This window comes from Syngnathus leptorhynchus, chromosome 3 (assembly GCF_054491065.1).
Source record: "Syngnathus leptorhynchus isolate UIUO chromosome 3, UIUO_Slep, whole genome shotgun sequence".
NCBI classification, from domain to species: domain Eukaryota; kingdom Metazoa; phylum Chordata; class Actinopteri; order Syngnathiformes; family Syngnathidae; genus Syngnathus; species Syngnathus leptorhynchus.
This window is the reverse complement of record NC_141197.1, coordinates 3741408-3758976: the sequence shown is the minus strand read 5'-3', so window position 1 is coordinate 3758976 and position 17569 is coordinate 3741408. Positions and strand designations below refer to the sequence as shown.

At 38.0% G+C, this 17569-nt stretch overlaps 1 protein-coding gene across 5 annotated transcripts in view; it reads left to right on the top strand.

Moving 5' to 3' along the window:
* Positions 1–17569, top strand: part of cemip (cell migration inducing hyaluronidase 1) — a 166337-nt gene that overhangs the window by 48430 nt on the left and 100338 nt on the right. For all 5 annotated transcript variants that reach the window (XM_085906791.1, XM_085906792.1, XM_085906793.1 and 2 more), the window contains 2 exons: positions 2050–2216; positions 13760–13897. In XM_085906791.1, the coding sequence (XP_085762917.1) occupies positions 2132–2216; positions 13760–13897 (223 nt within the window). In that variant the 5' untranslated portion in view covers positions 2050–2131. The remainder of the gene's footprint in view (positions 1–2049; positions 2217–13759; positions 13898–17569) is intronic.

The window sequence follows — 17569 nt, the reverse complement described above, 5'->3', positions numbered from 1 at the left end:
ATAGGTCATCGCAGTTCTTCCAAGAATTCAGAGAATCTAGCCTGTGCACTGGGAAAGACTTGCAGTCTATCACACACAGATGTTTCACAGCTCTTCATTCTGTATGTCAGCACCATTTATCATGCTATAAACGTAATAAAAAGTTTCACAAGTGCTTCATTTGATACATCTTCACCTCAAAAGTGGCACAATAGGCATTCAGTTATCAAACAATGGCTAAATCAACTTTCATTCTGTCATGTCAAATGGTGAGAGTTAGTTCATTTAAAAGCTCCATTTTTGGGTACTTGTGAATGACTTTGTTGTAAGTCCATTTGTGTCAACAAAATAACAGCGTTACAATAATAATCATTAATAGACACCACTGAACACTACATTATTTGCTTTATAGAAATTGCCCAATGCCAAAACACCCATAGTTCCACTGGCCACCACATACCAAGTGATGTCTTTGCATGCTAAATGAAGGGAACTCTTCTTGTAATTTATGTTTTAATGAGACAAAAAGTGTATTTATTGATATAGTGTATTAATTTATTACTTTATTATTTTATGTATGATTTATGTTTGAGCCTATGTAAAGCACTTTTTTACAGCTGTGGTTGTCAAAGTGCTCAAAAATAAAGTTGAGTTTAGTTATGCTCAGGTATCATGCGCATTGATGACTAGATTGACTTAGTTGTACTAAGTTCATTTTGTTTTACTTGTAAATCACTTCACTGGTTCCTTTATCTAAAACAATGTATTTTAGGTTGCATTACCTGACATGTTTCGGCGTGTACTTCCGCCTTCATCAGAGTGTCACTGGTGTGGTTGTGACGCATCTTTATCAGCTGATAGGTGAAGGCGTGGCTCACCTGTCAGATTTGACAGGTGAGTCAAGCCCTCTGCTGTCCATTCACCTCTCCAAAATGCTGCTCCAGGTGGTAGAGAGCATGTAGGCTCCCTCATCCCTGTTGATGGTCCTCAGGCCCCGCTTACGGATCTCAATGGCCTCCCTGATCCAACGCTGATGTTTATTTTCTTCGGTGCGGATGACTCTGGCCTTTTCCCAGTCCATGATGTGATTTTCTCTTTTGCAGTGGTTGGTAATGGCTTACTTGTAGTGTTCATGTTCTGCTTGTTGCTTTATTGCTCTTGTTTGTCTTGTTGCTGTCTCCTTCTCACACTCCTTGTGTTCTGTTTTCCTTGTGATGAAGTTCCTCCCTGTCTACCCGATGTATGATTTATTGCATGATTTGCATGATATCTCGTATGTAGAGTTGCATTTATTTTCCGGGTTGATTTTGTGTCTTGGGTGAACCAGTATCTGACGGAGTGTTGTGTGTGGTTTGATAGGTGTCTTTATGTTGTATTTTTTCATGGCCATTTTGATGCGTTCCCCTTTTGATGCGGTAATTATGGACACAGACACATACGAAGAACAGATGCAACAGCTACTACAGGACGACACCTATATACTTCATAAAAACAGACCAAACAGAAGACAAGAAAAATAAACTCAAAGCATTACTTAAACCACTACTCATTGAAAGCGTAAATCAACCACTTAATACCCACAGCAAACATCATCCCCAGAATCTATGGGACACCAAAAATCCATAAACCAGGTACACCTCTCCGCCCCATCGTACTACAACCAAAGTTGGGCTATGCGGCACAAAGATTCTGCCATTTATTTACAAATAGAAGTCTGCAGGTGAGCTTTTTATTCTAGCAGTTAACTCGTTCAGTGGGTAATTAGTGATGCAGAGTTATTTCTACACATCTGTAATCAGGATGAATCTACCGCATCAGAAAGCTTCCAATTTTATGAGTTAGTGACCGAGCAATATGTTAGGTCAAATTGTGGCACATAATTAAAATATAAGACAAAAGCCAAGTGAAATCCCTTGAAACTTTTAGTATAAGGTTAATCATCATAAATGCTCAAATTTAAAAATTTTGCTGTTGTGCTGGAATCTCAAGTCAAGCTATGTCTAAATAGAGTCTAGATTTTTAAAGATGTGCGTGTCATGTGAAATTCTCTTTGCATATTTTCTTTTTCAGATTTTTTTGATTACCACTCCCTGTGAACTCCACTTCATCTGCAGTCCAGTGGGAGGTCCGAAACAACCTTAAGGCCTCTGGCATGAGGTTGCTCAGTGGGAAGCCTAGAGAGATGAAGACATGTTTTGTGTTTGTTGCAGCTCTGCTGTTCCCTACAATCGAAGCATGTAAGTTGTGGAATCTTCACTGACCTCAAGTATTTCTAAATAGAATAGGTGAGTTAAGGGTACATAAAAGACTACATAATCAATAGTCAAAACCATACTTCAGCAATATTAAAACATAGGGGTTTTTTTGTTATGGAGAGAATGTTGTGCTCCAATCACAAGCAGTCTCAAAGGGCTTCACATAGACAAACAACTGAAAAATTATTCTCAAAGCTTCCCCTGATCTTGAGCTCCCAAAAGGGCAAGGAAAAACTAAAAAAAAAAACACCAGGGGAAAAATGAGAAACCTTGAGAAGGGATCACAGATGGAAGGATCCCCCTTTCAGGATCACCAGGCGGCAATGGATGCAAAGAGGGCACATAAAATACATAATATGGAAATCAAAAAGTGGATGTCCAGGCCAAAGCGAAGAGCTGTCGGAGGAGCCCTCGATCGTCCTGGCAGTGTCTTCGAGGAGGGTGATCCGCTGCAGTTCCCTCATCCTGAATTGGTCCACGAGAATCTAGATAGCCGCTGTCAGCTTGGGTGTCACCTAACCACCTCCCCAGCTGGGAGGGGTGGGGGAAGTGGGGTCAGGGATAGGGAGCAAAAACAAACTCCAGCCAAATCAGCCACTACAGGTTAATTAAAGGCCATATCATAGAAATATGTCTTTAAACGTGTCTTAAAAGTTTCTACTGAGGTAGCAGTTCTAATATCCATTGGTAGGGCATTCCAGAGCTCTGGAGCCCGAACAGAAAATGCTCTAAACCCTGCAGACATTTTCTTGGCCCTCGGTTTCACTAAAAGACTAGCGTTTTGCGAACGAAGGTTACGAGACGGAACATAAGAAACAACTAGTTCGACGAGATATGAAGGCGCTAAGCCATGCAATGATTTATAGGTTAATAGAAGAACCTTAAAATCACAAATTAAATGGACCAGGAGCCAGTGTAAGTTGGCTAATATTGGGGTAATGTGATCAAATTTTCTTGGCCGTGAGAGCAGCCTTGCAGCAGCATTTTGTATGAACTGTAGACTTTTGATGCTGGACTTGGGAAGACCAGAGAATAATGCATTACAGTAGTCCAGGCGCGACGTGATAAACGCATGTATAATAAGTTCTGCATCACCGGTCGAGAGGATTGGGCGAATCTTAGCAATATTACGAAGGTGAAAAAACGCAATTCTGGTTATATTCCTAATGTGCTTTTGAAAGGAGAGCATTTGGTCAAATATTACCCCAAGATTAGTTACAGTATCACTCTGAGTGATAGTACGGTTATCTATCGTTATAGTGGTTTCCTTAAATAAATGTTGATAACAAGCTGGACCAATTATCAACATCTCAGTTTTATCTGGGTTAAGACGAAGGAAGTTGAGAGACATCCATTGCTTGATCTCCGCCAGGAACGCCTCAAGATTACAACAGTCCCGCAGATTTATCATTGATAACGGCTTATATAATATATTATCATCCATGTAACATTGAAAACCAATATTATATGTATTTATTATGTCCCCAAGCGGAATCATATGAATATTAAATAGAATTGGTCCTAGTACCAATCCCTGTGGGACACCACACGTAACCTTATAGAGCTCAGAGGACGTATTGCCATGGACCACTCAGTGCGTCCTGTCTGATAGATATGAGTGAAACCAGCCTAGTGCTGACCCTGAAATACCAACACAACCTTTAAGACACTCGAATAAAATATCTAAGTTTACAATGTCGAAGGCAGCACTAAGATCGAGTAGTAACAATACCGATGAAGTGTTTGAATCCATAGCTATGAGGAGATCATTAGTCACTTTAGCAAGTGCTGTCTCAGTGGAATGATTAGCACTAAAACCAGACTGAAAAGATTAAAATCGATTATTAGCGACCATGTAATCAATAAGATGCTGCGCTACTACTTTTTCAAGAAGTTTCGATATGAATGGGAAATTTGAAACTGGCCTATAATTACTGAGACAGTCCGGGTCAAGATTTGGTCGCTTAAGTAGCAGTTTAATGATAGCAGTTTTAAAGGCTGTTGGCACTATCCCAGAGGAGACAGACAGATTAATTATATTTAAGACCTAAGATTTGAAATAATTCTTTAAATAGTTTGGCTGGAAGTGGGTCGAGTAAACGTTGTTTGTTTAGTCGCACTAACTAATTGTGTAAGCCTTTCGAGGGACACGCTTTTAAAATTTGAAAGGGTTATTGCATGATCGTCAGCGCCGGTAATTGGCGGTCTCGACTGAGCGATCGGAATGGTCATCTTGATCTCATCCCTAATGGATTCAATCTTTCGAGCGAAGAATTTCATGAACTCGTCAGCTGTTAGCTTTGCCACTGTATCAAATAGGTATTGAGGATTGTTTTTATTGAGATTAATGACTTGGGAAAAATAACGGGTTTTTGCTAAGATAAGCGCATCTTTATATTTCAGGAGGCTGTCGCACGATGCCTGATGGAAAACCTCAAGTTTAGTTAAATGCCATTTGCGTTCATGCTTTCTACATAATTGCTGAAGCGTACTTGTTTCATCTGTGAACCACGGAGTAGGCAATCTACGATGAGTTTTCAGGCGTAGCGGCGCCACAGAGTCGATCGCATTTAACAATGTAGCATTGAATTCATTTGTAAGATTATCAATAGATTCATCACTTTTCAGTGATGGAGATGTACGTATGTGCTCCCCAATGTTCCTTGAAGATAATTTGCACAAAGCCCCTGGTAGGGTTACTCTTTACAAATAGATGATGGGACCAAACACAGAAGACCCCATATAAATCAAAATAAAATATTTGGACCTCTGCGTCCTTCGCCTAGTCACTGGTCACTAGATCTGAAGGACGTTGAAGGACGCTGCCCATTCGTTTGTATGCAACAAATTTGCCTCTCCAAATTCGCCACGGCTGTTGTCAATTTCTTCACATGCCAAGACACACAAAGAGATCGAAATTGCGTTACCCACTATCCCACGGTGACAAGACATATGACAAAACATCCAAGAAAACAACACAAAAAGTAAAAACAAGAAGACATACAATGAATAAACAAAAGTGATGGATGAATAAATAAATAAATAAATAAATAAATAAATAAATAAATAAATAAATAAATGAGGAGCAAACATGGAGCAAGTGTGCAGACAGTCAGAATATAGCGCGGGAGTAGTGCAAGGCAGCCAACGTGGCCCAAGAGGTCAGGACGTTATGCAGCCTAGGGTGGAGGGGGGAGAGAGTTCAGGATCCCAACAGCCTGGAGTATGAAACTGTTGGTGAGTCTGGTGGTGCGGGAGCGCAGGTTTCTGTACCTCTTCCCAGAGAGCAGCAGATCAAACAAAGTGTTAGCGGGGTGACTCTCATCACACACAATTGTGGTCGCCTTGCGGGTGAGATGGGAGGTGTAAATGTCATTCAGGGAGGGGAGTGAAGCACCAATAATCCTACCGGCTATGTTCATTATGCGCTGCAGGGCCTTCATGTTGTATTCAGTGCAGCTACCACCCCACACAGCTGATCAAAGTAATTGAAATTTTAATGGATTCCCTGCAGTTACTCATTTACTCATAGTTCAAACACAATATCTACTTTGCAGAGGTCTCCCTCCCTCATGTTTTTCTCTGTGAACAATGTAATTTTAGACACAGATTTTCTTGATGTCCTGATACAAAGGTCACGTAAAAATTGTCAACCTGCGTGCCCTGCAGAGGAAATGCAAGCTAGATTAATGTTTTCCCATCAGTTACACAGTGACTAATAATTAGATTTTTTTTTTAATTGAAGGACAGCTGGTGTGTCCATAAACCACAGTCTGCCGACTATACTAAACGACCTCATCCCGCCAATTTTCTTGAGTTTAATGTCCTCTTGCTAAGAGCAGATTTAATAACAACATGCTGATAAAAAGGTGATGACATGACTGTTGTAATTACAATGATTTAAACCAAATGCATGTAGTTTTCAGTATTTGAGCATTCCCTGCCCACGGGCCTAGATTCCTCTCTTGACATAGTAAACTCTGCCAACTGATGGTTCTGCCTAATATAACGGCCAAACATAGATTTTAAAGTCCTAAAGTCCCAATGATCATTGTCACACACACATCTGGGTGTGGTGAAAGTTGTCCTCTGCATTTAACCCATCCCCATGTGATTTTGATCCATCCCCTGGGGGAGAGGGGAGCAGTGAGCAGCAGTGGTGCCGCGCTCGGGAATCATTTTGGTGATCTAACCCCCCAATTCCAACCCTTAATGCTGAATTTGACAGCTCAATTGAGTTTTTAAATGTAATGTCACACATAACAAGGAAAAAAAATCTCCATTTATTAGTGTGAAGGCGAAGGCCTTCACACTATTGTTATTCTACTTTATTTTTCTTCTTCTTATTAGTGTGAAGGCGAAGGCCTTCACACTATTGTTATTAGTGTGAAGGCGAAGGCCTTCACACTATTGTTATTCTACTTTATTTTTCTTCTTATTATTATTATCCTACTTTATTCCTCCCACTTTTTTGACACCTAACTACTCCCACATGCTTTAACCGATTCACTCCATTCCAACTTTCACACGTTCCAAAAATTCACGGCATGACTGCTAGTATTTTATTTGTTCATAACATTTACCGTTTTTGCATAATTAGCAAATTTGTGCCTTAAAATCCCCCATTCATTCTTAATGGCGCATTAGACACGAGCGACGTTCAAGTTCGAATTTTGACATCTGACAACTTTTTTCATGATTTCTTTCCTTAACTCATTTATTTAACTCTTTTATTTTTTATTTATTTATTTTTCATTCATTCATTTAGTTATTCATTTAATTTTAAGTTAAAAACATCATTTTACCGTTTTAACGTTCACCATTTTAATTTCTTGATTAATAGCAACATTCCACCACAAAAAACACATAGTCGCTGTTTAGCTCAGTGAGAAAACAATGGTCCCTAAACACGAGCCACGTCCGCGAGCGAGTTCGAATCCTGCTTGGCCATAATTTTTTTTTCATTCATTCAATTTTAACACATCACTTTAATAATTACTTTCATCATCATCATCATTAATTTACCGTTTTTATTTTTCATTTAGTTATTCATTTAATTTTAAGTTAAAAACATCATTTTACCATTTTAAAGTTCACCATTTTAATTTCTTGATTAATAGCAACATTCCACCACAAAATACACATAGTCGCTGTTTAGCTCAGTGAGAAAACAATGGTCCCTAAACACGAGCCACGTCCGCGAGCGAGTTCGAATCCTGCTTGGCCATGATTTTTTTTTCATTCATTCAATTTTAACACATCACTTTAATAATTAGTGTGAAGGCGAAGGCCTTCACACTATTGTTATTCTACTTTATTTTTCTTCTTATTATTATCCTACTTTATTCCTCCCACTTTTTTGACACTTAACTACTCCCACATGCTTTAACCGATTCACTCCATTCCAACTTTCACACGTTCCAAAAATTCACGGCATGACTGCTAGTATTTCATTTGTTCATAACATTTACCGTTTTTGCATAATTAGCAAATTTGTGCCTTAAAATCCCCCATTCATTCTTAATGGCGCATTAGACACGAGCGACGTTCCTAGTTCGAATTTTGACATCTGACAACTTTTTTCATGATTTCTTTCCTTAACTCGTTTATTTAACTCTTTTATTTTTTATTTATTTATTTTCCATTCATTCATTTAGTTATTCATTTAATTTTAAGTTAAAAACATCATTTTACCGTTTTAACGGCATTTACCGTTTTTATTTCTTGTTTAATATCATCATTCCACCGCAGCAACACTAAGCCACCGTTTAGCTCAGTAAGAAGACAATGGTCCTTTGAACACGAGCCACGTCCGTGAGCGAGTTCGATCCCGGTTGGTGATAATTTTTTTATTCATTAATTTTTCATTCATTCAATTTTAACACATTTTAATAATTATTTTCATCATTCATTTAGTTATTCATTTAATTTTAAGTTAAAAACATCATTTTACCGTTTTAACGGCATGTACCATTTTTATTTCTCGTTTAATAGAATCATTCCACTAGAATAGCACTAAATCGGTGTTTAGCTCAGTAAGAAGACAATGGCTCTCTGAACACGAACTACTTCCACGAGGGCGTTCGAATCCCGCTTGGCCATAATTTTTTTATTCATTAATTTTTCATTCATTCAATTTTAACACATTTTAATAATTATTTTCATCATCATCATTAATTTAACATTTTTATTTTATTTAATCATCAATTTACCAATTTTATGTCATTTAATCATCATTTCGAGTCCCACAATAGTGTGAAGTGCCTTCGCCTTCACACGCAATTTCTCCAGAAATTGCCAATTCTAGTTATTATCCTACTTTATTCCTCCCACTTTTTTGACACTTAACTACTCCCACATGCTTTAACCGATTCACTCCATTCCAACTTTCACACGTTCCAAAAATTCACGGCATGACTGCTAGTATTTCATTTGTTCATAACATTTACCGTTTTTGCATAATTAGCAAATTTGTGCCTTAAAATCCCCCATTCATTCTTAATGGCGCATTAGACACGAGCGACGTTCCTAGTTCGAATTTTGACATCTGACAACTTTTTTCATGATTTCTTTCCTTAACTCGTTTATTTAACTCTTTTATTTTTTATTTATTTATTTTCCATTCATTCATTTAGTTATTCATTTAATTTTAAGTTAAAAACATCATTTTACCGTTTTAACGGCATTTACCGTTTTTATTTCTTGTTTAATATCATCATTCCACCGCAGCAACACTAAGCCACCGTTTAGCTCAGTAAGAAGACAATGGTCCTTTGAACACGAGCCACGTCCGTGAGCGAGTTCGATCCCGGTTGGTGATAATTTTTTTATTCATTAATTTTTCATTCATTCAATTTTAACACATTTTAATAATTATTTTCATCATTCATTTAGTTATTCATTTAATTTTAAGTTAAAAACATCATACCGTTTTTACCGATTTCTTGTTTAATATCATCATTCCACCACAGCAACACTAAGCCGCTGTTTAGCTCAGTAAGAATACAATGGCGTTTGGAATACGAGCCACTTCCGCGAGGGAGTTCGATCCCGGTGGGCGATAATTTTTTTATTCATTAATTTTTCATTCATTCAATTTTAACACATTTTAATAATTATTTTCATCATCATTAATTTATTATTTTTATTTTATTTAATCATCATTAATTTACCATTTTTATTTCATTTAATCATCATTTCGAGTCCCACAATAGTGTGAAGTGCCTTCGCCTTCACACGCAATTTCTCCAGAAATTGCCAATTCTAGTTCTAGTTCTACTTTATTTTTCTTCTTTAGTGTGAAGGCGAAGGCCTTCACACTATTGTTATTAGTGTGAAGGCGAAGGCCTTCACACTATTGTTATTCTACTTTATTTTTCTTCTTATTATTATTAAACAATTTATTCCTCCCACTTTTTTGACACCTAACTACTCCCACATGCTTTAACCGATTCACTCCATTCCAACTTTCACACGTTCCAAAAATTCACGGCATGACTGCTAGTATTTTATTTGTTCATAACATTTACCGTTTTTGCATAATTAGCAAATTTGTGCCTTAAAATCCCCCATTCATTCTTAATGGCGCATTAGACACGAGCGACGTTCAAGTTCGAATTTTGTCACCTGACAACTTTTTTCATGATTTCTTTCCTTAACTCATTTATTTAACTCTTTTATTTTTTATTTATTTATTTTTCATTCATTGATTTAGTTATTCATTTAATTTTAAGTTAAAAACATCATTTTACCGTTTTAACGTTCACCATTTTAATTTCTTGATTAATAGCAACATTCCACCACAAAAAACACATAGTCGCTGTGTAGCTCAGTGAGAAAACAATGGTCCCTGAACACGAGCCACGTCCGCGTGTGAGTTCGAATCCTGCTTGGCCATAATTTTTTTTTCATTCATTCAATTTTAACACATCACTTTAATAATTACTTTCATCATCATCATTAATTTACCGTTTTTATTTTTCATTTAGTTATTCATTTAATTTTAAGTTAAAAACATAATTTTACCATTTTAACGTTCACCATTTTAATTTCTTGATTAATAGCAACATTCCACCACAAAAGACACATAGTCGCCGTTTAGCTCAGTGAGAAAACAATGGTCCCTAAACACGATCCACGTCCGCGAGCGAGTTCGAATCCTGCTTGGCCATGATTTTTTTTTCATTCATTCAATTTTAACACATCACTTTAATAATTACTTTCATCATCATCATTAATTTACCGTTTTTATTTGATTTAATCATCATTATTAATTTACCATTTTTCTGTCATTTAATCATCATTTCGAGTCCCACAATAGTGTGAAGTGCCTTCGCCTTCACACGCAATTTCTCCAGAAATTGCCAATTCTAGTTCTACTTTATTTTTCTTCTTCTTCTTATTATTATCCTACTTTATTCCTCCCACTTTTTTGACACCTAACTACTCCCACATGCTTTAACCGATTCACTCCATTCCAACTTTCACACGTTCCAAAAATTCACGGCATGACTGCTAGTATTTTATTTGTTCATAACATTTACCGTTTTTGCATAATTAGCAAATTTGTGCCTTAAAATCCCCCATTCATTCTTAATGGCGCATTAGACACGAGCGACGTTCAGGAGTGAGTTCAAATTTTGACATCTGACAACTTTTTTCACGATTTCTTTCCTTAACTCGTTTATTTAACTCTTTTATTTTTTATTTATTTATTTTCCATTCATTCATTTAGTTATTCATTTAATTTTAAGTTAAAAACATCATTTTACCGTTTTAACGGCATTTACCGTTTTTATTTCTTGTTTAATATCATCATTCCACCGCAGCAACACTAAGCCGCTGTTTAGCTCAGTAAGAAGACAATGATCCTAAGAACACGAGCCACGTCCGCGAGCGAGTTCGAGTCCCGACTGGCCATAATTTTTTTATTCATTAATTTTTCATTCATTCAATTTTAACACATTTTAATAATTATTTTCATCATTCATTTAGTTTTTCATTTAATTTTAAGTTAAAAACATCATTTTACCGTTTTAACGGCATGTACCATTTTTATTTCTCGTTTAATATCATCATTCCACCACAGCAACACTAAGCCGCTGTTTAGCTCAGTAAGAAGAGACTGGAATTTGGAGCACGAGCGCTGTTCCCGTGCGAGTTCGAATCCGGCTTGACCAATATTTTTTTTTCATTCATTCAATTTTAACACATCACTTTAATAATTATTTTCATCATCATCATTAATTTAACATTTTTATTTTATTTAATCATCAATTTACCAATTTTATGTCATTTAATCATCATTTCGAGTCCCACAATAGTGTGAAGTGCCTTCGCCTTCACACGCAATTTCTCCAGAAATTGCCAATTCTAGTTATTATCCTACTTTATTCCTCCCACTTTTTTGACACCTAACTACTCCCACATGCTTTAACCGATTCACCCCATTCCAACTTTCACACGTTCCAAAAATTCACGGCATGACTGCTAGTATTTCATTTGTTCATAACATTTACCGTTTTTGCATAATTAGCAAATTTGTGCCTTAAAATCCCCCATTCATTCTTAATGGCGCATTAGACACGAGCGACGTTCAGGAGTGAGTTCAAATTTTGACATCTGACAACTTTTTTCATGATTTCTTTCCTTAACTCGTTTATTTAACTCTTTTATTTTTTATTTATTTATTTTCCATTCATTCATTTAGTTATTCATTTAATTTTAAGTTAAAAACATCATTTTACTGTTTTAACGGCATTTACCTTTTTTATTTCTTGTTTAATATCATCATTCCACCACAGCAACACTAAGCCGCTGTTTAGCTCAGTAAGAAGAGACTGGAATTTGGAACACGACCGCTGTTCCCGTGCGAGTTCGAATCCCGCTTGACCAATATTTTTTTTCATTCATTCAATTTTAACACATCACTTTAATAATTATTTTCATCATCATCATTAATTCATTTAGTTATTCATTTAATTTTAAGTTAAAAACATCATTTTACCGTTTTAACGGAATTCACCATTTTTATTTATTGTGTAATAGCATCATTCCACCGCAGGAACATTAAGTCGCTGTTTAGCTCAGTAAGAATACAATGGTCATCTGACCACGAGCCACTTCCGCGAGCGAGTTCGAATCCCGGTTGGCTCTAATTTTTTTATTCATTAATTTTTCATTCATTCAATTTTAACACATTTTAATAATTATTTTCATCATCATCATTAAATTACCATTTTTATTTTTATTTAATCAGCATTATCAATTTACCATTTTTATGTCATTTAATCATCATTTCGAGTCCCACAATAGTGTGAAGTGCCTTCGCCTTCACACGCAATTTCTCCAGAAATTGCCAATTCTAGTTCATACTGCTTTTATAACGTTTGGAGTATTCCAAATGACCAGCACAGCACACATACAGTATAACAATGTACCAAGACTGATTTGTGAGAGGCACAGTGGTGCTGCAGGTCATCTAGACTGCTGAAAAATATAAACAAGTGGCAAGAATTTTAGTAGAAGAAGAACTTGAGGGAGCTAGGGTGATTGTCTGCTAATTATATTGTGGTTGGAAACACAATTTTTACTGTGGTGAACGACATGACAGATATGTTACACAACCTCATAAACGCCTCCACCACTCCTCTATTTGTGTTTGGCAACATCTTCAGGTAACTTCCTAATTGGCTACTGTTCTGTTTTCTGTTTACAATAAAATCGGAGAGGAGAAATCTTTCGAAAACATTCTTTTAGAAACCAGATAATCAGACAGTAACGGTTGAAAAATGCTCAAGTTTGACCCACGTGTGTGTATGTTTGTGCGTCCGTGCGTGTGTGTGCGTGCTCGTGCGTTTGTGTGTGCATGCGTGTGTGTATACTCTGCTAAAAGATTGAATAATGGAACGCTGGATTCATTGTCACAACGACACAGCCATTCTTTGCACACAGCAGATACAAATCCAATTGCACCTTGCAACTTATCAATACATGGGAACTCCACTGGGAAATCTATTTGACAATGGAAAGCCCAAACCAGTAAATGCCATTGATGTGTCTATTTGGCGGCAGAAGATGGGGCAACACAAAATTGAAACTCAACTGGAGAGAGGAAACATTTATACAGTGAGAATCAGTGGTTTCAGGCAACAGACACAAATTGTACTGTACTGACTTAAAATCAAATTACATATATTTTCCCCGATTTGGTTGAACAGTACTCCATGATTTACTGTTAGCTACTCTTCTGAGCAATATTTAACTGTCGAATCTGGAAGGAATTGTTTAAATATTGATTGGACTTTTATAATGTTAGATTATGTGACATTATGTGATATATTTCTTCCTCTTAATTTATTGTATGTTTGGGCTGGAAATCTGAAAATCCAGACTGTGTTGCAAGATTTCAGAGCAAACCCTAATAGTGCAGCTAATATAGATGAAGAAATAGAGGAAGCTATGGTATTATATGGTTCTGTGAATTACGGTAAATATAACTTTTTCCCTCCCTCACACTCTTTCAGTGTGTCCTGACAAAGAACCAGGGCTGAAGCCATGGATGCCGGGACATAGTAAACATCATCGTGTTGTCATCAGTTATGGCAGGAAGGTCCTCCTCACAACTTCTGCTACTGTGCACTCCATTGAGATTCTTAACGGAGGTGAGGCAAACCAATCCATGTTTCCCCTTTGTTTTTAATCTGTGGAGTAGCATTGTTTTCGATGCAACAGAAGTACCAAGGTAATTCTTAAATCTGCTTTAAAACAATAATGTCTCCATTACTGCATCATCACTTTAGTTACCAACTAATTTGGATTCTATGTGAATGTTAGTTTTCATTTTTGTTGGGACGTGTTGTGAATTGAACAAAAAAATCCAGTTCCCCTCAATTGAATACAACATACTAGTCATAACCATGCATGACTGAGAAATTTTGCTTCTTATCGCTGATCCTCTGACTTTTCTCCTATAAATGGTGATTAGTAGGCTCATAAAAATACTTGCACCTCCTGGGCTTATTTTAAAGAGTAATGTATGTAATCCGTAAAATGTACTACAGGCCAAGGTCTTCTCAATGATCAAAGAATCTAATGTGGTAGAAGCAAGACCTAATGTGGTCAAACAAATGCATGTGTGTGCACAGCCTGTACTGATGGTCATAAATCGTAAAAGAAGTGTCTGAGGGCAATAGAGCTGCAAAGAAAATTCAAGGTTTAAATACTGTTTTTCTGTCTCCCTCTTTTTTATTTTATTTTTTTATTTAACCTTTATTTACCCAGGCAAACAATTAAGAACAAGTTCTTATTTACAACTGCAGCCTGACCCAAAGAACAATGGCACTTTGAGGGGGATGGGGGATAGGGTGCTAAAAAAGTAAATAAATACATAAAACAAGGTTATATAAATACACAATCAAAAATAAAGAACAACAACCAAGAACAATAAAACTATACAATATAACAACATATCTAAACTAACAGCTGCAAGAGTCGGTTAAAACTTGTTGCAATTTTTGTTTGAAAACTGTAAATGATGTGATGACAGTAAATTTAAGGGTATTTTGGATAGTATTCCAGTCATAAACTGCAGAGAAATGGAAGGAGTTTCGACCGAAAACTATACGTACTTTGGGTATGGTGAATTTAATAAGATTACTGGATCTTAGATTGCGGGAACAATGATGACGGTGCAGGAGGGAGGAGAGATAGGGAGGTGACATCCCAAGTATGGATTTGTAAATGAGGTGAAACCAATGGTGAAGTCGTCGGGTATAGAGTGATGTCCAATCAATTAATTTATACAAATCACAGTGGTGAGTGGAGAAGTGCGCACCTGTGGCGAAGCGGATAGCAGAGTGATGAAGAGGGTCCAGCTTTTTGAGAGAAGGGTGGGAGGCCATCCTATAGATGGTGTCGCCATAATAAAAAATGGGCAGGATGGTCTTTTTGACAAGAGAGTGACTAGCTGCACGGGTGAAGGCCTTATTGCGATCGAGGACGCTAAGACCAGATTTGACTTTTGACTGTAGGTGTTTTACGTGGGTAGTGAAGGAGAGGGACGAGTCCAACCATAAACCAAGATATTTGTAACAGTTTACAAACTCGAGTTCAGTGCCATCTGCACAAAATATTTTAAGGGTATTGTTGGGAGCACGAGACCGGTGAAAAATTATGCATTTGGTTTTCTTAGTGTTAAGACGGAGATGGAGATTATGGAAATATTGTTTAACGGAGGTGAAGTTAAATTGTAATGAGGATGCTGCAGAATGGAGAGAAGGACCTTCAGAGTATAAGATAGTATCATCAGCATAAAGGGGGATCTTTGAACTGCCGACATACTTGACTCCATCATTAATGTAAATGGAGAACAATAATGGGCCTAGGATCGAGCTTTCAGGAACCCCTTTCGAGATGGAGAGAGGGTCAGAAAGAATATTTTCCAATTTAATTTGCTAGAGTCGATTATTTAGGTAGCTGGTAAACCAATCACATGCTTGTGATGACAGGCCAATAATAGAGAGCCTCTGTAGGAGAATGGAATGGATGACGGACTCAAAGGCTTTAGTCAGGTCAATGAAGGCAGCAACACAAATCTGCTTGGAATCCAGGGAAGTAATGATATCGTCTAGGACCTTCAAAGTAGCTGTCGTGCATCCATAGCCAGGCCGAAACCCATACTGCAGGTAGGACAGGATGTTATTTGAGGCCAAAAAAAGACTGAGCTCTTTGTGGACCAGTTTTTCTAAGACCTTAGCCAAGCAGGGCAGGATGGAAATAGGTCTATAACAGTTGGGGTCAGAGCCAGAACCTCCTTTAATGAGTGGAGTAATCAATGCAGATTTCCAGTCTGGAGGAAAGACAGACAACTCCAGGGACATTAAAAAGCCATGAGATGGGGGCAGCAATAACGGGAGCAGCAATTTTTAAAAATCTTGGGTCCAACTTGTCATAACCCGCCAACTTAGTAGTGTCCAGCTTAGAGAGTTCCTCAAAAACCTCTGAGGCCAGGGTGGGTCTCAAGAAGAACCTCACCAGGCTAGAACACATAGATGAATGTAAAATGGCAGCGGTGGGGGTATGACTGGGAGGTTAATAGCTGAGTTAACAAAATGTTGATTTAAAAGAAGAAATTTATTGGTAACAACAGTGTCACCGGGGCGGCTCGGTGGGGCAGTGGGTAGCACGTCCGCCTCACAGTTAGGAGGGTGCGGGTTCGATTCCACCTCCGGCCCTCCCTGTGTGGAGTTTGCATGTTCTCCCCGTGTCCGCGTGGGTTTTCTCCGGGCACTCCGGTTTCCTCCCACATCCCAAAAACATGCTTGATAGGCCGATTGAGCACTCCAAATTGTCCCTAGGTGTGAGTGCGAGTGCGAATGGTCGTTCGTCTCTGTGTGCCCTGCGATTGGCAACCAGTTTGGGGTGTCCCCCGCCTACTGCCCGATGACGGCTTGGATAGGCTCCAGCACGCCCACGACCCCCGTGGGGACTAAGCGGTTCAGAAAATGGATGGATGGATGAACAGTGTCACCAAAAGTCATAGCACTGGGAAATAGGGGAGGTGTCAATTTATTTTCCATGGATTTGACTGTTTTCCAAAATGTTTTGGCATCAGAGGAACAGGATGCAAATTTATCCAGAAAATAGGTGATTTTGGGTTTTCTGATTGCCTGTGTACATTTGTTTCTACATTCCCGAAAAGCAAACCAATCACATGGAGACTGGGAGATACGGGCTTTCCGCCATAAGGTGTTCTTTTGACAGATTAACACAGCCAGATCTCGAGAAAACCAGTGACGGCAGCGGTCTTTGTTTCGCAGTTTAATGAGCGGAGCATGTTTATTGATGATCGGTCCAAAAGTCGATTTGAAGTAGGACCAGGCAGCATCTACAGTAGAAAAAGTGTTAATTCTTTTCCCAGCACACTGCAGCAATGTCCTGGAGAAAGGCGTCTAGGTTAAACTTTTTCAGGGAGCGTTTATAGACCATCATAGGTGGACGTTTAACCAAAGAACCAGAGCGTATGCAAGCAATAGCACAATGATCACTCAGATCTTGGCTATAAACACCAGACTTATAATTAGAGGGAGCGTTTGTAAGGATAACATCTAGCAGTGTGGCAGAAGAAGGAGATTTCAGGTTATGTCTCGTGAGTTCAGATATACTTTGAAAGAGGTTTAGGGCATCAAATTGTTGCACAACCAGTTCCAGTGTGTTAGTCATATCCCAATTTAGATCACCTAAAAGAATGAACTCAGGAGATATGTGGGCCAAGAGTTCACTGAGGGTAGTTAAAGATGAAACAGGGGCAGAAGGTGGTCTGTAGCAGACAGCAA